The sequence below is a fragment of the Nerophis lumbriciformis genome, linkage group LG25 (assembly GCF_033978685.3).
Source record: "Nerophis lumbriciformis linkage group LG25, RoL_Nlum_v2.1, whole genome shotgun sequence".
Classification (NCBI taxonomy): domain Eukaryota; kingdom Metazoa; phylum Chordata; class Actinopteri; order Syngnathiformes; family Syngnathidae; genus Nerophis; species Nerophis lumbriciformis.
The window spans coordinates 15,149,937-15,170,964 of record NC_084572.2 but is presented as its reverse complement, the minus strand read 5'-3'; the positions used below and the strand labels follow the sequence as shown (position 1 = coordinate 15,170,964).

General features: G+C 41.0%; 2 protein-coding genes across 2 annotated transcripts; both read right to left on the bottom strand.

Moving 5' to 3' along the window:
- Window positions 1–2,233: 2,233 nt before the first annotated feature.
- Window positions 2,234–14,381, bottom strand: mtap (methylthioadenosine phosphorylase). The gene is made up of 8 exons (XM_061983874.1): window positions 14,268–14,381; window positions 13,631–13,717; window positions 13,488–13,546; window positions 13,186–13,353; window positions 9,006–9,108; window positions 8,689–8,928; window positions 3,967–4,089; window positions 2,234–2,489 (listed from the first exon to the last, which is right to left on the bottom strand). The coding sequence occupies exons 1-8, from the start codon at window positions 14,289–14,291 to the stop codon at window positions 2,451–2,453; spliced, it is 843 nt and encodes a 280-aa protein (XP_061839858.1). The 5' UTR covers window positions 14,292–14,381; the 3' UTR covers window positions 2,234–2,450.
- Window positions 14,382–14,489: 108 nt separating this feature from the next.
- toporsa (topoisomerase I binding, arginine/serine-rich a) lies at window positions 14,490–19,073 on the bottom strand. Its single transcript, XM_061983873.1, has 2 exons — window positions 18,909–19,073; window positions 14,490–17,084 (listed from the first exon to the last, which is right to left on the bottom strand). The coding sequence occupies exon 2, from the start codon at window positions 17,079–17,081 to the stop codon at window positions 14,988–14,990; it is 2,094 nt and encodes a 697-aa protein (XP_061839857.1). The 5' UTR covers window positions 17,082–17,084; window positions 18,909–19,073; the 3' UTR covers window positions 14,490–14,987.
- Between the last annotated feature and the right edge of the window lie 1,955 nt (window positions 19,074–21,028).

Genomic DNA, 21,028 nt, shown 5'->3' with positions numbered 1-21,028 from the left:
AATTTCGGGAAAACCGGGAATTTTTCCAGTTCATAAAACAACTTTGTTTTTTTGTCCTGATTAAGGGGAATGATTTGACGGTGGAAAAGTTGAAATGCGTTAAAATGTGGAAGGAGTAGTCGCCAGAAAAAAAGGGTCGAAATAGGGCTTTGGAAAACCAGGAATTCTGGAAAATCCTATAATTTTTTTGTACTTGGAAAAAGGGAAATTTGAATGTTCAGAATGGTGGAATATGTTGAAGGTGGAATAGTTTGAATAGGTTGAAAAATGTGGAAGTTTGAAAAATGGCCAATTCATTTTGAAGGGGAAAAATGTCCCGGAAAACCTGGAATTCTGGGAAATCTGGAAATTTTTGGAATTTGTCAAGGCAAAGCCCGCGATTCTTGAATTGGCTGAACAGTTTGAAGTTGGAACGGTTTGAATAGGGTGAACATGTGGAAGGTAGAACGCGCCAAAATCTGGAGAAGAAGAAGAATAGTAAAAAGATTAATTTTGGTGTGGAAAACCATGTGTGAATGCTTTGGAGCATTCACACAATTAAATAAAATCATAACATGATGGATCAAGATGATATGAGATTTTGCACTAGTCTGATATATATACTTTTGTGTGACACTTTCAGTAACATCTGTTGCAACTTCCCTTTATGAGAGCATCCTGTTTGCAGCCACGCAATGGAGAGGTACAGTTGATCAAATGTTCAAATCTTACTTTTATGATGTCGAAAATAGGGAACAGCACGATGAAGAGGAATTTACATACAGTACATCACACATGCATCACACGCCTTTGTGAATATTTGCGGTTCACTTCCTTGTTGGAGAACAGCAAGTTGTGCAAAAAGTGCATTCAGAAGTTTAGAGCATGTCAAATAAGGTCAGAAGAAAGGTTATAATAATGCATTTAGGCTACGTTCACACTGCAGGGTCGGATGTCCAATTCGAGGTTTTTTTTCACAAATCCAGTCTTTTTACCCAGCAAGTACAAAACATTAAAACCATGTTGAGAACTTGTTGAATTAGGTCCTGACATTGAGCAACTTAAACATAACGTTGGAACAACATGCTTTCTAAGGCATTTGATCAATGTTGGGTTCTGACGTTGATTTGACCATAGAATTTTGGTCATTTTCCAACCAATATTCTACAACACAAATACAACGTGGAAACAACATGCTTTTTGACGTTTATTCAATGTGAGGTTGTAATGTTGATTTGACCATTGAAATGTGGTCATTTCCCAACCAACAATGTGGATCCAACGTCAGACACAGACAATTTACAAATTTTGCAATGTTGTTTAGAAGTCAGTTTTAAAGGACGTTATATCAATGCTTTTGCCTACATGGGCAGTGGCTTTTCACATGACCTAAAAAAAAAAGCGATTTCAAATGTGAATGCAATCTGACCCGCATGCGGACATGACGTCTCAGGCACTGCAGTGTTTACAAAAGTAAACATGGCTTCAGTTCTAGTCGGTCTCAGTACTGGCGCATTTGTGGCAATTTCAAGGATTTTGTGAAATCAAAGTCAACATTTTCGGAACCAAATTATTGTTCGTAGAATATTAAGAAGAAAGAGGACAAGTATTTTGGCTCTGGCAGTTTTACGGCATAATTTGCTGCGACGTCTGCTTGAAGAGCGTGTCTGTGGGCGAGCAGTTGGAGACAGGATTGGTGGAACTTTAACGCAAATTCCTAAAACACATTATTTTCACCTGTTTTCTGCTCCGTTGTCAACTATTTGTTACCATCTATTTTGGCAAATAATTATCACACTTGTCTCTTTTGGTGTGATGAATGCGATCTGAGCGCAGGAGCGTTCACATTGAGGACACGTCGCATGTATATCGGATTTATATCCACATACGAAAGAGGCCTGGGTCGGTTATGAAAAATTCGGAATTGTACTGTTCACACTGAAATGGAAAAAAACGATACAGGTCGCCTATGGGCATACAAATTGGAATGGACCTGCAGTGTGAACCAGGACTTGTCCATCCCATCAGCCCACCCCAAATATCAATTTTTTATGTAACATAACATGACAAAATAGGACCCGAAGATGGTATTACATTATTTTGTTTTACAGTGCAACGATTGTTCTATAGTGAGCTGTTTTCCTTCCTTGCAACTATGCATGTCCAAAATCAAGAAATAAACTTGTTTTGTTCCTTAATTAGTAGCAACCAGAAAAAAATATACTTTAAGTATAAAGCATACAAAAATAACATCTTGTGAAAATGAACACGTTGATTTATTAATCTGTTGAAGGTTTGTATGGTGAGAGGTAGTGTGGGAAAAGTCCTTAATCTTCTGGAGAGACATAAAACAGGTGCTGTGCGACTGTGACATGAAAAGACATGCGGGGGCATTTTTTTGTGTGTGGTTTTTTTTTTTAGTCACCGATCAAACAAACCAAGAACTTGAGTGAGTGGCATCCGAGAAGCGCTCAGTGTTTGGGTAACATTACTGCCGACTGAGCCATCGCCTGCAGCAGAGCAAACAAATTGTTACATCATTTAAAGCAATTTATATAATAATATGGACAATTTATATAATTACATGGACACATTCTCAACTTGTAAATAATTGTGCGGTATATTGATATTCTGTTTGTTTCATATAATCAATGCTGCTATTTGTGAATTTGAATTTAGGAATATATTTCCCTTCTTTTACTTAATTGTGTAGCCAACGTCTCGTAGTTGCGTAATCTCATGAGTGCACAATGCAAGAGTTGTATTAGAGATTGTGCCCCTTCAAAAGAGAATTGTTATTTTTTCCCCACACTGTATTCCATCCATCCATCCATTTTCTACCGCTTGTCCCTTTTAGGGTCGCGGGGGGTACTGGAGCCTATCTCAGCTGCATTCGGGCGGAAGGCAGTGTACACCCTGGACAAGTCGCCACCGGTATGTTTATTATTGTGGTCATATTTTGGAGGCGGTGAACAAAAACAACGCTGACAGCTGGTTTTATTTATATTAGAACATGATTATATCTGTAAAGGCAGATTTGATTTTGTATTATGTCTCATTAGAACCAATGTTGTGGCCAGTGAGAGTTGCAATTGGTCGAGTCCAGTTTTAAAACATGGAGCAGTAAGTACTAGGGATGTGCCGATCCATCGGCCACCAATCAATATCAGTCGATTTTCATGAAACTGTACATTTACGCCATTGTCGATTAATGCTGCTTTTTAAGACCCGATCCACTCTGGCTGACACTGTATTAATTTTTAGTCCTCCAGCTGACAAGCTAGCAGCTGATTATGTGTCTCCATACACAGTGTGGAGCCGCTTCCCTAAGCTAATAATGATCACCTCCATTCTGTCCAAGAAACATCATTTCTTAGTATCTTAAATATCTTTATCAAGTACCACTGGAGGACAGTCTCAGCCAGAACATGACAAGTAAGAGGATGGATTGATACATAAATTGGTGGCGTCGATGGAAAGGGTAATATCAGTATATGATCGCTACTAGAGAGATTAGTTCGATGTTTTTATTTCCTCAAAAATATTTTTTGCTGTTGTCGTTTCTGTTAATGTTTGCAAATTCCGGGAGTAATTCCTTGGATGCATTAAAATAACTTTTAGACTTAAAAAACTAAAGGATTTAAACAAGAAGTGGATAGTAGCTTTTGTTTTTGTTTGTGTACTATTGCCTTTGTTTTGCTTAAACAATTGTTTGTTATAAAGGAAAATAAGGAACTAGTTTAAATCGTGACCTGCTATTTTTAAGTTGTCAATAACACTCACCATAAATGTTTAAAAATGTACAGTTAATACACGTATGTGATCGGCATCGGCCGATCTCACTCATGCATGATCGGAATCGGAAGCATAAAACCCTGATCGCAACATCCCTACGCAGCACTGATATAACATGAAACACACTAGATAATTACAGAATACAACATGTTAATATAACATAACAGGTGTAACGGAACGACAGTGACTTACTTTCAAGGAGGCTATGGTCTGAGTCCAGTCCATCTGACTGATCTGAGGTATTGCAGTCAGCAGGATGCTGCTGGCTTTGTTGGCATTCTCCTTCATGGTCTTCATCACGTTGTCCACGGAGACCTGAGGAGAGGGGAGGCGTAACTTACAGTGAGTAAATAAACACACTTATAAAGCATGCTCAGGTGTAGAGGTGCGGTCAGGACTTCATACAAGTTTGGGTAAATGCTATGCTAATTCTAACTCCAGGTGCAATGAAGCTCAACATACAGAGTTTTGGTCACATGGTCTTTGACTGAAGACGGCACATTCAAAGAATCTGAAAAGAGGCGACGCCTCCTCATGGCCTAAAATCTTTAAAGCAGATGTAAAACTTTCTGAGCCCGGACCTGTTCAATTTAGGGTTGATGACCCATTGTGACCAACACTTTTAACCTTTATTTCTAATTAAAAATAGAACACATTCCAGTAGTAAATAGATAATTGTAATATTCGATACTGTTATTTATTTTAGTATTAATTTCTAAATTAAATGTGAATTATATTTACGTTTACTTCACATTTAAATCGAATTTTAATGTATTTATTTTTTCTAAATGATTTGAGTTATTATCTCACATTAAACTGTACAAGCAAATCTGGTGCAAGAATTCAACATCTGTATTTGTTAAATAAGTAAAAAATAGCTAACTACAAAACAATTCAACTTTAAGCTTGCCTTTAGTTTACATGACAGGTTGTGGATAATTAGAATTTAGGTAAGTGGAGAGGGAAGATTGATGTAGGAGAGTGGATATCACGATGGGCGCTTTATTTGATTTTTTTTACATTAACAGTAATGGTAAATGGGTCATACTTCTATAGCGCTTTTCTACCTTTTTTAAAGGAACTCAAAGCGCTTTGACACTATTTTCCACATTCACCCATTCACACACACACATTCACACACTGATGGCGGGAGCTGCCATGCACGGCGCAAACCAGTCCCATCAGGAGCAAGGGTGAAGTGTCTTGCTCAAGGACACAACGGACGTGACTAGGATGGTATAAGGTGGGGATTGAACCAGTAACCCTCAGATTGCTGGCACGGCCACTCTCCCAACTTCGCCACGCCGTGTGGTATTATATTAATAGTATCACTCTGATTAATCCTATTTCTGAATTTTGGTTAACTGTGAGAAATTAACTTATTGGCATAATTTCAATTAACTTTAAAAAAAAAAAAAAGGCCTCGATATTTTTACAAAATTATAATTTAGGAAATAAAATTAAACAAAGAAAAAAAGCCAAAATGAGTACCGTAATGTGGCAAGAAAAACAACATTTTAATACTAATTAATAATAAACTTTTTTATCTATACACAAAGCTGGCATAAGTTTTTCTTTAAATGTATACAAATGAAAAAGATGAAAATGGCCGCTGTGGACACGCCTGCCACGGAAAATTCTAATTGCGACATTCAATTATTTTTATTTTTTAAGCCACTTTTGGCTGTCGAATAAATAAAATAAAATACACACAACAAGCGATATAAGTTGAATTAATCCTATTCAGGGTCAAACTATCACCATCCACTCCTAATTATAATAAAAACTGAACAGGCAATATTTCCATATATTGTTAATTGTCATGATGAAAGTGTAAGAAAATTAATCAACCACTAAATATTTTAAGCTTGTGTGTAACTTTTAATGACGAGCCCAAAAGCATTTAGAAAACTGGAAAGAGAAGAAGCTTGTGCTTTTTTTGTAGTTTTCTTTAAAACACTCATAAGTGAAGAAATAAGTTGACAGACTTGAAAACTTCAGTATGGTTGTGTAAATATTGGGGCTATTTTGCAACATTTATACAAGAAGGACGAGGCGTTTGTCTTGTTTTGCTGAAGTGTGTGCATATTGTTGAACTTCCTGCAGTCTTCAGCAGCGAATGAGGTCATTAGTTTTATGAGTGCAATGATTACGGCCGAGGCGTGTGTGCAGCATCAGTGCACTGATGGCTTCCGAGTGAGATTACGCACGCCCGCGTGTGTGTGTGTTTGTCGTGGGGAGGGGGAGTGCGTGTGCCGAGTTACACAGTGGAAGTGCCACATGTGGGTGAGTTCAGGCGCCTTTGTCATCGATCCAACCCTGACTACTCCTCATCCGTTAACTTCCTGCAGCTGACCTCTCACTCCCCCCCCCCCCCCCCCCCCACTCACCACATCCTTCCGCCTTCTCTCTCCGGCTCCACAAAAACTACCTCCTGACACACCCCCCCAAACCCTGCCAGCCTCCGGTGGAAGCTCTGCCAGAGGAGGCTGAGTCACAAGTGAGTCATCGGCTTCACTGTCTTCATCCTGGCCAACGGCGAATGAAGCAAAACCATTGATTGTCGCCACACAAACAAAAGCAATGAAACGTGAATGAAGCTCACAGTACGCACGCACTATTGCTAAATCTAAGTAACGGTCAAATTTGAATCATTGGTAGTGGAGATACAGTATATATTAGTTGGTATGTTAATTATAATAAAACCTTTTCAAAACAGGTTACAGGTGACAAAAGCTCCTGTTGGCTGCTGACGTACGACTTATACGCACAATGTTGGCCTAAAAAACATGTATTTACTTTTTTAATTTTTAATTACAAAAATGTACAGAATGGAAATCAACCTAATAAAAGAAAATAGAGCAACTCCAACCCAATCCCAGCCTTACAATATTTAGGATGAAAATGTACAAGGCACTTGAGAAGACATACTACAAATACATTACTATTAGAGATGTCCGATATCGGCCTGCCGATATATGCTTTAAAATGTAATATCGGAAATTATCGGTATCAGTTTCAACCACCCGATTTTCCTGGGAGACTCCCGAATTTCAGTGCCCCTCCCGAAAATCTCCCCGGGTAACCATTCTCCCGAATTTCTCCCGATTTCCACCCGGACAACAATATTGGGGGCGTGCCTTAAAGGCACTGCCTTTAGCGTCTTCTACAACCTGTGGGGGGGGGTGTATATTGTAGCGTCCCGGAAGAGTTAGTGCTGCAAGGGGTTCTGGGTATTTGTTCTGTTGTGTTTATGTTGTGTTACGGTGCGGATGTCCTCCCGAAATGTGTTTGTCATTCTTGTTTGGTGTGGGTTCACAGTGTGGCGCATATTTGTAACAGTGTTAAAGTTGTTTATACGGCCACCCTCAGTGTGACCTGTATGGCTGTTGATCAAGTATGCATTGCATTCACTTGTGTGTGTAAAAGCCGCATATATTATGTGAATGGGAAAAGCGGACATGACGACAGGTTGTAGACGACGCTAAAGGCAGTGCCTTTAAGGCACGCCCCAAATAATGTTGTCCGGATGGAAATCGGGAGAAATTCGGGAGAATGGTTACTCGGGGAGATTTTCGGGAGGGGCACTGAAATTCGGGAGTCTCCCGGGAAAAATCGGGTGGTTGAAACAGATACCGATTATTTCCTATATTAAATTTTTAAGAATTTATCGGCCGATAATATCGGACATCTCTATTGGCAAGTATGCTCTAGTATACTCTGGACTGAAGCTGTGTGCCTTCATTGTTTTTGTAGCTGTTGTTTTGAGGCATGTTGAAAAAAAATGACTTCACTTTGTGAAAGTCAAAGTATAGTATTTCCCATAGTTGTAGTGGGTATTAGGCATGTCCCAAATTCCAAGCTGCTGTTTTGGGGCATGTTAAAAAAAAAAAAATGCACTTTGTGACTTCAATAATAAATATGGCAGTGCCATGTTGGCACTTTTTTCCATAACTGGAGTTGAAGTTGTTCTCTTATTTTGGAAAACCTTGTTTTTGATTGATTGATTGATTGAAACTTGTATAAGTAGATTGCACAGTACAGTACATATTCTGTACAATTGACCACTGGATGGTAACACCCGAATAAGTTTTTCAACTTGTTTAAGTCGGGGTCCACGTTAATCAATTCATGGTAAAGTTACATTGTCATCCAGCGGGGCATCACAACAAAATTAAGCATAATAATGTCTTAATTCCACGACTGTATATATCAGTATCAGGTGATATCGGAATCGGTAATTAAGAGTTGGACAATATCAGAATATCGGATATCGGCAAAAAAGCCATTTTCGGACATCTCTAGTTACTATCGAAATAATAAACACAATACTAAAGATTGAAGATACCAACAATTTGTAAAAGCAACATTATGACTAATTATAAATTCAATAATAGGGGTTTAATGTTTTTCATCCAAAAAAAGGTTCTTAAATAAAAACTAAAACTAAAAAACTATTTCAAACAAAAAATAAAAAACTATAACATTTTTTTAAACCGATTCTCGAAAATTGTGAATCATTATAAATAAAAATTGCGATTTGAAATGTGAACTGATTTTTTGGAGCACTCCTAATAATTGGCGATTACGAGTATGCCAAAAGTTAGTAACAAAAATATGTTTGGTACTACAAAGACTTGCGTCGTGAAAAAAACAAGACAGAGCCGCCTGCTTTTAGATATTTACTAAGAGAACAGTTGTTTCGAAACATAAAAAACCCTGGCAAAGACTGTGCTCCCACAATGTATTTAAGAAATAAATCTAGTCAGTCAAGTTTGCAACAAACAAAACGTGGGAAAATATATGCCGTGCTTCTCAAAACAAAAAGTGAAAGTATCAGAACTATGATGCCCGAAGCAGCAACGTCAACAAACAACACCAGACAAACACAAGCAATAAAAGACAATCACTCACCGCCTCCTCGTGCTCCTTCCAGCAGTCGTAGTCCGTTGCCATGGCGATGCTGGCGTAGCACAAGCCGGCCTCCTTGGCCAGGACCACCTCTGGCACCGTGGTCATGTTGATGACGTCGGCGCCCCACTGGCGAAACATCAGGCTCTCGGCCCGCGAGGAGAAGCGGGGTCCCTCGATGCTCAGCATGGTCCCCTTCACGTGGCATTTGACGCCCAACCCCCGCGCCACCTCCAGCAGCATCTGCGGAAATCGGGCAAGGGCGGTCAGAGTCTCGCGTTGGCCTTTTTTTTTTTTATAAACTGAGCACATTTGCTCACCTCTCGGGTCCTGTTACAGAAAGGCTCAGCCATGGGGACGTGACACACACCTGGAGGACTCGTCGGCTGGCCATCATAAAACGTCTGCGCTCTCTTGTTCGTCCTAAAAGCACAGAAAGTTAGACCAAAGTCTTTCAAAAAAGGCCCAAAACAATCCAGACAACTCAGTTTGTAGAAGGGTCATGCGACAACTGTACACAAAAACCCAACTCTGTGGGAACGTGAGCATTAAACAAGACACACATGTAGAAACGCTGTTATGAGTGCTCTACTAAGTATGATGAAGTGAAAATAAAAGCATGCCTGTGTGACACAATTAGATATAAAAGGCTGATAAATTTGTCACAAGGCCATACAAAAAGTGTCCGGAAGGAAGGAACCACAGAACATAATTATTGTTAAGTGAGGAGTAAAGATGTTTTGTTGTGCTACACGTTTAAACAAGACTAGGCGTTCACCCGGCTCACTTTTTGTGAGCTTGTGGACTTTGTGTGGTCACGTGGAAAAGATCAGTGTTTTCGTGCTACACTTTTACATACAGTACAGGCTTTACAATCAAACAATATATGTATATAAAATATATAATAATGTAATATTGTAAAACTATAGCAAATAACTAACTTTGAAAAATAAGCTCAATTTAAAATGGAACAAGTTCAGTGATCAAACATCGTCGCCTTTCAGTTTAAAACGTGTCCAAACCGGACATTACATGTGTTCCTGATGTGCTATGATTTTCAGTTTAAAGATTATGGGTCTGAAATTTGCACAGGTTTCCCCCCACAGAATTGCATTATGTTTTTGATTGCAATGTTGTTATAATAGAATTTTAAAAATTAAGGATACACACTTTGTCTTCAGAACTCTCCATTGACTCCTATTATAAATGCCATTTTTTAACAGACAGGTATATTACTACGCTTTTTCTGTGAAAATCAAATGACGCTCATTTTAGTCGTTTGAAAAACAAGAAAATATTGTTTTGGTGTAATTGAAGCTTTTAACTACCAGAAGGCACCAGAAAACCATGAGCACAATTGTCAGAGCTTTGATTAGCGTGAATGAGATGCTGAAATGCAATAAAAATAATTTTGGTCGGTTATATATAACATGGCAGATATATATAAAATACTTGTGTGAAGGCAATAAACTCAACCAAGTCCTGCCTACTTTCTCTCTCATTCTAGTCCAGTAGGCACTGTAAAAAAATATTTGTGTCTACTGTATCAGAATCAATGTCATGAATTTTGTGACCAATTCAATGCTCTAATTAGAAAAACTCAAAGATTCCACTTTGCAACTTATTAATACAAACATCGCATATTTTGCATTTTGTCATTATAAAACTGTTATTTTTTACAAAAAGGCCATTAAATAAATAAATAAATGTAAATATGCACGCGCACACACACACGGACACAAACAATTTGGATCCTAAGAGTAAGTGTGAATAGTCAATATTAAGCTTGCACACGGGTTGAGGCTGTACTTCACACACGTCTAAAAAGGTAAGATGAGAAAAGTGGGGCAAACAGAAAAACGTTTAAGTAGTAGCGTTCCAACTCTTTGTCATTAAGCCTCAGGCAGAATGAATGCCACTTCAAGATTCCCACACCACAGGTGTGACTGAAAGGGGATGGGTCTAATGCAGAGGTTAATTTCACCACACTTAGTGTGTGCTTGACAATCATTGGTACTTTAACTTTTTTTAACTTTTAAGAAACACAGGAACGTAAAAAACAATCAACCACTGTGGGGGAAAAAAAATGTACCAAACACCATGGCGGATTTTGAGTTCTTCCAGGCTTTTTTTCTTGCACCTTCTGGAGAATTCTTTCACACGGTCACGTGATTCATGTCAGTGAGACGTGTGGGAAAATACCTACATTTTTACACAGCTCCGCAGCAATATTTAACATAAGTTAGACGTCTTTTCCTCTATGTGAAATAGTGAAAACAACAATAAACTCAGCCTATGTGACATCTATGCCACACAGCTGCAGTGCAAAGCGAGCTCAGTGGCCAAGTGGTTAGAGTGTCCACCCTGAGATCGCTAGGTTGTGAGTTCAAACCCCGGCCGAGTCATACCAAAGACTATAAAAACGGGACCCATTACCTCCCTGCTTGGAACTCAGCATCAAGGGTTGGAATTGGGGGTTAAATCATCAAAATGATTTCCGGGCGTGGCATCCGCTGCTGCTGACTGCTCCGCTCACCTCCCAGGGGGTGAACAAGGGGATGGGTCAAATGCAGAGGACAAATTTCACTACACCTAGTGTGTGTGTGACAATCATTGGTACTTATCCACATTCTTGCTACTGTTGACGTGGCTACTTTGCCGAGGTCTGAAGGACAACACCAGCTATGAAGTCGGATTCCAGGAAGGAGAAGGCAGAGGAAGATTTCACGCCTGGAAGCAGACACCTCATTGCATATTCATACATGGTGATATGTATTGTAAGTGCGCGAGGGGGAGGGCGTACAGCCCTGTTTAAGTCGCTGTGTTGAATGATACTAGGGACAGACAGGGCTCAGACAAATTGTATTAGAATTGTAACCAATAGGGAGTAAATAATTCTGATTTTAAGTTCATGCATCGTATCCTCTTTAAACATCTTCTGGCTCCAGATTAAACAAATACGACGACATTAGGTATTATATTGTATTGTTCTACAGCAGGGGTCACCAACGCGGTGCCCGCGGGTACCAGGTAGCCCGTAAGGACCAGATGAGTAGCCCGCTGGCCTGTTCTAAAAATAGCTCAAATAGCAGCACTTACCAGTGATCTGCCTCTATTTTTTTAATTGTATTTATTTACTAGCAAGCTGGTCTCGCTTTGCTCGACATTTTTAATTCTAAGAGGGACAAAACTCAAATAGAATTTGAAAATCCAAGAAAATATTTTAAAGACTTGGTCTTCACTAACTGACAAAGAAACAGATAACAGATTTGGTGTCCAGTTCAAAGTGTGACATGATTTATTTAAACATTTGAGAGTTGACTTTTGTATTTTACACGAGTTATTATTTGTACAAACATGGTGCAAAGTAATTCATGATTTGTTAAAAAATGTTAGTGGCTAGCTAGTTAAAATGGGATATTGTGATTTCACAAGACTGTCTTAGAAGTGATCATTTGAAAATGTTCAATTTGAAAAATGTGCACTTAGAGAAAATATAAAAATAAAGTGTTGCATATTGATATTTATCTGTTTCTATATATATTTATTGTGAGAAATCATTAAGATGATCAGTGTTTCCACAAAGATAAATATCATTAATTATTAATAATAACATAGAGTTAAAGGTAAATTGAGCAAATTGGCTATTTCTGGCAATTTATTTAAGTGTGTATCAAACTGGTAGCCCCTGCAATGAGGTGGCGACTTGTCCAGGGTGTACCCCGCCTTCCCCCCGATTGTAGCGGAGATAGGCTCCAGCGCCCCCCGCGACCCCAAAGGGAATAAGCGGTAGAAAATGGATGGATGGAAACTGGTATCCCTTTGCATTAATCAGTACCCAAGAAGTAGCTTTTGGTTTCAAAAAGGTTAGTGACCCCTGTTCTACAGTGTGCCTGTATACTGTCTATCTTTTCTGGATTAAAAAAAAAAAAGTGTTTGTTTTATATGATTTGTGTTTGCTTGCTTCATTCTGTCTTGACGCTCAATTACAAATGTCCGCACAACAATTTTACCATTAAAGAAACCTTGAACTTTGAAACAGTGAGCTAACTACACAGATACCCATTTTAGTTTTCTATTAGAAGACCGTTTCCGAATCGGCGCTCAAACAAAGTCCCGGTGGGCATGTTAAGGTTACAATAATTGAGATTTGCACTGATAGTATAATAATCAGTCAGGGGAAAAAACACAAAAATGAACAAATGTGGACTTTAACCTGGTTAAAGGTAGAGGACAGGGGGGACGGCATGGCGCAGTCGGGCGAGTGGCCGTGCCAGCAACCTGAGGGTTCCTGGTTCAATCCCCACCTTCTACCAACCTCGTCACGTCCGTTGTGTCCTTGAGCAAGACACTTCACCCTTGCTCCTGATGGGTCGTGGTTAGTGCCTTGTATGGCAGCTCCCGCCATCAGTGTGTGAATGGGTGAATGTGGAAATAGTGTCAAAGCGCTTTGAGTACCTTGAAAGGTAGAAAAGCGCTATACAAGCATAACCCATTTACCTGTCAATGAACTGATCTACGATGACAATATCCCCGGGTTGGATCTCCTCCCGCAGCGAGCCGCACGCCGTGGTGACAAGCAGATGTGTGCAGCCCTCCTCTCTCAGCGCCCAGATGTTGGCCTGGTAGTTGATGTTGGATGGCATTATGGTGTGCTGCCTTCCATGTCTAAAATAGGCATTTAAATACTTTAATTTACGTTACACAACATTGTCACTGGAGGTAGGGAATAGGTCATCATGAAGTTTCAGAAAAAGCCACTAGATGGTGGTATTAGACTTATTTAAACGCTGTTCTCTTACCTTGCAAGAAGCACACATTCCACATTTTTTATTTTCCCCAATATCAAGGCGTCTGATGGCTGTCCAAATAAAACAGAAAACACAGCTTATATAAAAAAAATTAGCAAATGTCTGCAAAAACATGACGGAATCACACAACTGACCTTTCCATAAGGCGTGTCGACGTAACGCTCGGTTCTTCCCTCCAATATGTCAGGGTCAGCAAGCCCTGAGCCACCGATTATTCCAATCTAAAAAAAAATACAAACAAAACAAGTTCACTTGGAAGAGAAACATATGACATGTATTCCAATTAGGCAAGTTTGGGCAGACGTTTTCTGTTCGGCTCATTGTTTTACTTTGAAAGATTAGCGTGACGTGTTGGACCACCCGGAAGTATCCTCGTGCAGCCATACGGAGTGCTATGCTAACAATGACACATATATCATTATATTTAAAATGTAACTTAACTGAAAAAATGCTTGAATTAAAACCAACGATTTAATAAATTGGCCCCAGTGTGTGAATGTTGTCTATCTGTGTTGGCGACTTGATAAGGGTGTACGCCGCCTTCCGCCCGTGTGCAGCTGAGATAGGCTCCAGCATCCCCCGCGACCCCGAAAGGGACAAGCGGTAGAAAAAATGGATGGATTTAAACACGTCCTATTTCTTGGTCTCATAGACACGTACGTTTAGCTTCATAGTTAGCTATCCTGCCTATACCGACCAGCACGTTGAACACTTCACCGGGTGACTGACTAGAGAGTGAGTACACTAACACAACTTAGTTGGTTTGTTTACCTTAATAGTTGCAGGAGAAGACATGGTACAATTCCTTGGAAATAAGAATATATCACACTGCGTGGGAAGCAAATTGTGGCTTCCGCACTTTCTGTGACCGGGAGAAGACCACCGACATTTATCTTCCTGGGTATGACGGTCCCTTTCAAAATAAAAGGCACGGGAAGAAAGTCGCATGTTGCTGTTTTAATCACCAACTAATGATAAAAAAACATATTGAAAATGTGTTCCAGACTGGATCGGACTTTATCCAGAAGTGGATAAGCAATGATTCAACTGTGATTATGGAAGCAGCTGACAATACACTACTCTTTTGTTCAAAATGGATTTTCTCAAAAAGGTGACATTGACAAACAGAAGTTACACTTATGAAAATAAGATTTAATACAAATATTCTTGCTGTTCCACGTGCAACAGATGAACATCGTAATGTGGCATAGGGGACTTAACAGGACAAAAAAATCACTGTAAATAATCCCTGAGTGTGCCTTAAGTAAACACATTTCAAAAATTACTTTTAAGAACAATATCCCCATGTGTCCTTGTTTATAATGAAATTGCTAAATAGTCCATGTTGGTGAAATGACTTTTAAGAACAATATCCCCATGTGTCCTTGTTTATAATGAAATTGCTAAATAGTCCATGTTGGTGATGATCTGAAGCAGATTGTCCAGTTCTGTAAAATTCAAAATACTGCAGATAAAAGCTTTGTCGGCATATCAAGTCAGCACTGGATAATTGGAGTCTATTGTCTGGCCAGTGACGTTGTTGACGGGTGTTAAGTCTCTGCTGGAGGTGTTAACGTGATCGCTGTCGCTGTTGATGGTGATGAAAGACGACGAGCGTTTCTCCGCACGCTCGCTGCTCTTGTGCCTTCTGCTCTTCTTCTTGTGCTTCTTCTTCTTCTTGTGACGCCTGCTCCGGTGGGAAGCACTTGTCTCGTTGTCGAGCTCCTCTTTCGGACTGCTGTTCTCCTCTTCCCTGGTCTTATCTTTGCTTTCACAAGTGTCGTCGTCTTTGGGATGGTCCTCCAAATGTCGCAGTTTGTACTTTCTCTTGCCGCCAGGCTTGTCGTGATGCGATCTCTTCGAGAACGTTGACGGCGAGCGACTGCTGGAATAAGTCCTAGACCGAGACTTCCTCCTGTCTCGTCGCCTTGAGTCTCTGCTACGACTCCTTGAGCGAGCGTGTCGATACGAAAGCTTTCGGCTACTGCGAAAGTAGGATTCTTTCCTTTGGTATTTACTGTCATCATTTGTGTGGTGAGATTCTCTGCTGCTGGAGTATGAATATTCTCTACTGTGACAGGTAACTGAGCTCCTGCTGTGACGTTTGTGCTCTCGGCTTGACTTCTTCCTCTTGTGCGAGCTGCGTTTCTGGCTTGATCGGTCACGACGGCCTCTGTCTTTACTTTCCAATTGGCTGGATGTGTTGTGTCGGCCAGAGTTAAGTGTACCAGATCTTTTCTGCGGTTCAGGAGGCTCTTCTTTAATGTTGTCACTGATAGACTCTGAATCGGAGGAGAGGTGCACCAGCTCAGGAGTTCTATCGACATTGGGCTTCACATAACCCACAATGAGACAATCGTCGCTGTCCGAAGACAAACTATCCTCAACTTGAATTTGGGTCGATTTTGTTTGATCAGCTGGAGAATCTGCCAACTCTTGCGCTCCTTCCTCAACGCTGCTATCGGAATCAGAGTTCTGGACCGACTCCCTTTCTGCCCTGCTTTGCTCTGCCGTGGTGGAGTACGACGGCCCGGGCGTCTCATCGTCCCACAGGGAGAGGCTCAGATTGGACGTGTTGTATCCTGGCGTTCGAGGGGGTTCTAAGTGCACAGAGCTTCCCTCATCCTCAGAGATGGCTATTACAGATGAGGTGGAGCTGCTGTCTGAATTAGAGGACTGGGTCGAGCCGTCATACACGGCGTGCTGATCGTAGGCTTCCATGTTGAAAGGGGACTTTGCAAAGCTAATGAACTCGTGCAGGAAATGTTCCGTGCGGCCCTGAAGAAATGGTCGGAGCTCCTCCTGGATGGCTCCGTCTTCCACATCGACACGTGTGATGCGTGACATGATGATGTGCTGCACTATGTTAACCAGGGAGCCGTGAGCTCCATAGAGCACCACCAGCTCTCGTTTAAGCCACGGGATGAGTCTGTGTAGACAGGCAGGATTCCTGCGATAGAACTCAGCCGAGGTGTCCCGACAGCGACCGCCGTCACGAACGTTGCGAACCCTCAGCCCCTGTCGGTAGAGATCCCGCCTGAAGTTGATCATTTCTTGCTCTCTGACGTTGTGCAGCGTCCTGCCTTCGCTTGCGGCTTTCCTCCTGGCCGCCATCGTCATCATAACGCGCCTCATGAAGCGAGTCTCACGCTGCTGGGGAGGATTTGCTGACGATTCAAATAGGACACCGTTGTCTGGCGGGGTGGAGGTCCGTCCCCATTGTTGTCGTTGCACTCCAGTAAGAGTAGTGCGGTACCTAAAGCGCACCCCACCAAACATCCCAAAGGATCCATTCGTCACTGGCTTCAGGTCATATTGTTTAAAGTCCTGCTCCGATTTGATACTGTGATATATTGAATTAAACGGCTGCTTGCATAAAGGGCATTCGGCCTTGTTCTTAGACCACTCATGGATGCAGCGAAAACAGAACTTGTGAAGGCAGATGTCCAGATAGGAAATGTTGTTAAATATGTCCAAGCAGATAGGACACTTTGAGTCGGGCGACACCTCGGCAGATTGGGTTTCTGGTGTTTTCCTCCTGTTCCTCTTCTGATTATGCTGAAGGGCAAGCTTTATGGCCGACATGACCTAGAACAAAAAAAGTGGTTATTATTCTCACTATTTGGATATTTTATCATGAGATTCTCAGCATTAGTTTAAATTGTGTAGCTGAATGGAAACATGTTTATTAGGTCCATTGGAGACATTTGCTCATCCAAGATCATCTAAATGACAGAAGGGCTCTGCTGTTTTTAAGACCTGGTCGAAGATCCTCGCCATCAATCAATCCATGTTTATTTATATAGCCCTAAATCAAGCTATACAACATGTATTACTAATATTTTGAAGAACCTACTGCAAGAAATGTTAGTAAGTTATCCTCTACATTACAGATGAGTTCTGCAGTTTTGACATTAGTCTAAGATTTTATTTAAGGGTGTCAGACAAAATCGCACTGGGGACCAAAAGTTGAAACACACTTTAAATCAGGTTTGATTGAACCGTTAGTTGAGTAGCAATGTAAATAGTAGACTGTACATTTATGAAGGCAAAACATCTGGTTTATTGGCATAACAAGAGAACAAGATGGCGCCCCCCAGAACAACACCAGTATCATCAAGTTTGCAGATGATACTACGGTTGTCGGACTGATCCCCGGGGGAGCTGAGGCAGCGTACAGAAGGGAGGTAGCGGAACTTGTGGCCTGGGGTCAGGATAATAATCTCTCCTTGAACACAGACAAGACCAAGGAGATGATTATTGACCCACGGAGAAGGAGTGCACAGTACACACCTCTGTACATGGGGGGACAAAGGTGGACAGGGTGAAAACCTTTAAATTCCTCAGGACCCACATCAGCGAGGACCTCACCTGGGATCACAACACCCAACAAAAACAATAAAGAAAGCCCAGCTGTGACTACTTCCTAAGAAGGCTGAGAAAATTTGGCATGCCACCCAAAATTCTCAGCAACTTCTGTAGAAGTACGGCTGAGAGTGTCCTTACCAGCTCAATCACGGTCTGGTATGGAAACTGCACTGCTAAGGACAGGAAGGCACTCCAGCGAGTGATTAAAACTGCTCAGTGCATATCAAGAGCAGCCTACCCCTCACTACAGGACATGTACTCTACCAGGGCCACCAGGAGAGCACACAACATCATAAAGGACAGTACACACTCCCAGCAGTCTCTTCAGCCTCCTACCATCAGGCAGACGATACAGGAGCCTGAAATCCAGGACTACGAGACTGACAGTTTGTACCCACAGGCCATCAGGCTTGTGAATGCTAACTTGTAAATGCTAGCTTCCCCCCACCCCGTTTTACTTTTATCTTTGACCATGACCACCCCCGAACTGTGAACCATCACTGTAGACACTTTTCACCTTTGATCACTAAAGACACTTTAACTGCTGCTGTGACCCAAGGTCACCTCCATATTTATACTGTTGACTGTCAATCAGAATGTGCAATAATGTAATGTTACTTACTGTGCCTTGTATATACATTTTTATTTTTATTTTTAGCTAAGTACCGTGTGACTTGTTGAAGGGTGGACTAGCAAAGTAAGATTTTCATTGTACGGCAAACTACCTGTTTTACTGTGCATATGACAATAAACAATCTTGAATTGTCTGTGGTTGTATACCATATATTATGACATGACGGATTGCAACTTTTTGAGCTTCACTCCTTCTGCTCACAGACAGCAACAAATACTATATGTAACTGTGAATGCTATCTCAAAGCAAACGTTAAAAATAAGTGCATTGAGAGTCGATAATGTTTGAAACAAGATCTGCTCGGTTAGCTAGCCGGCTACGGCTAGCTGGGTGACGTCGAATGCTAACTAGCTAGCTCGGCTAAGATTTCAACGAGTAGTTACGTTTGCCATCAAATAAAGCATATTTACCTCTGATTTGAACTCGCCGCCGTAGTTTGGTCTTTTCGTCACTTACAATCGTACTTGTACAAATAATTGAGACATTCCAATACTCTTTACAAGCCACAAATGTATCTCCAGCATGATCATTTCCGACCATACACTGCTACAGTACATTTTGTAATTCGTCGTCTACTTCCGCTTTTCGCAATAAAAGCGCAAGACTTCCGGTCTGGGAAAATAGAAATTTAACCGGGGAACGTGTAATGTACACGAATATAAAAAAACAACTACTAAAGCTTCTTCGAGTACATTATTATTTCAATAATTATAATGGTAATAATAATTGACCTTTCTTTGCTTAACCCTGTTGTCAAATATGATGCCTACTTCCTGAAAACCGCAGCAACAGTAAGACGCATTAAAAGGGGTCATATAGGCGGTTTTTTTTACGTGTCTCGACACTTTGACAAAGTCTTCTCCCCGCCAGCTATGTTGTAGTTTTTAGCACTACTATATCAAGTCTACTGACAGATATAGGTTAGAAATAGAGGTGTCCGATAATATCGGCATGCCGATATTGTCGGCCGATAAATGCTTCAAAATGTAATATCGGGATTATCGGTATCGTTGTTTTTTATTAAATCGACATAAAAAACACAAGATACACTTACAATTAGTGCACCAACCCAAAAAAAACCTCCCTCCCCCATTTACACTCATTCACACAAAATGGTTGTTTCTTTCTGTTATTAATATTCTGGTTCCTACATTATATATCAATATAGATCAATACAGTCTGCAAGGGATACAGTCCGTAAGCACACATGATTGTGCGTGCTGCTGGTCCACAAATAGTAAAAAAAAAAAAAATGGGTTGTACTTGTATAGCGCTTTTCTACCTTCAAGGTACTCAAAGCGCTTTGACACTACTTCCACATTTACCCATTCACACACACATTCACACACTGATGGAGGGAGCTGCCATGCAAGGCGCTAACCAGCACCCATCAGGAGCAAGGGTGAAGTGTCTTGCTCAGGACACAACGGACATGACGAGGTTGGTACTAGGTGGGGATTGAACCAGGGACCCTCGGGTCGCGCACGGCCACTCTTCCACTGCGCCACGCCGTAGTACTGACCTTTAACAGTTAATTTTACTCATTTTCATTAATTACTAGTCTCTATGTAACTGTTTTTATAGTTTTACTTTCTTTTTTATTCAAGAAAATATTATTTATCTTATTTTTTTTTAAAAAGGACCTTATCTTCACCATACCTGGTTGTCCAAATTAGGCATAATAATGTTAATTTCACGACTGTATATATCGGTATCGGTTGATATCGGTATCGGTAATTAAGAGTTGGACAATATCGGAATATCGGATATCGGCAAAAAAGCCATTATCGGACATCCCTAGTTAGAAATATACATACTTTGTATTAGAAATAGCAACAGTTGAGGATGCATGTGCATGTACGAGCCAGACTGCCCCACAACTGGAGGATAGCAAAAAAGGGGTTATTGACTACAGTGGCAGACTCGCACTAAACACTTTGGGTACATTTCTACCATACCGTATATGGAGATATCTGCTAATGTCACAATTGAGAAAAATGTCACTAATCGGGCAAATTCCAAACGGCTCGTTTGGGAGAAGTATGAAGGCAGGCAATATTTTATCAACACCAGGCCTCTATGGTTTGATTTCAAATTTTAGGCATTTATGCAGATCCCAAATACACAAAAACAGGTAACAGTAGGTAAGAAAAGTTCCATCCATCCATCCATTTTCTAACGCTTATTCCCTTTGGGGTCGCGGGGGGCGCTGGAGCCTATCTCAGCTACAATCGGGCGGAAGGCGGGGTACACCCTGGACAAGTCACCACCTCATCGCAGGGCCAACACAGATAGACAGACAACATCCACACACTAGGGCCAATTTTAGTGTTTTAGGTGCATGTCTTTGGAGGTGGGAGGAAGCCGGAGTACCCGGAGGAAACCCACGCAGTCACGGGGAGAACATGCAAACTCCACACAGAAAGATCCCGAGCCCGGGATTGAACCCAAGACAACTCAGGACCTTCGCATTGTGAGGCAGACGCACTAACCCCTCTTCCACCGTGCTGCCTGTAAGAAAAGTTGGTTT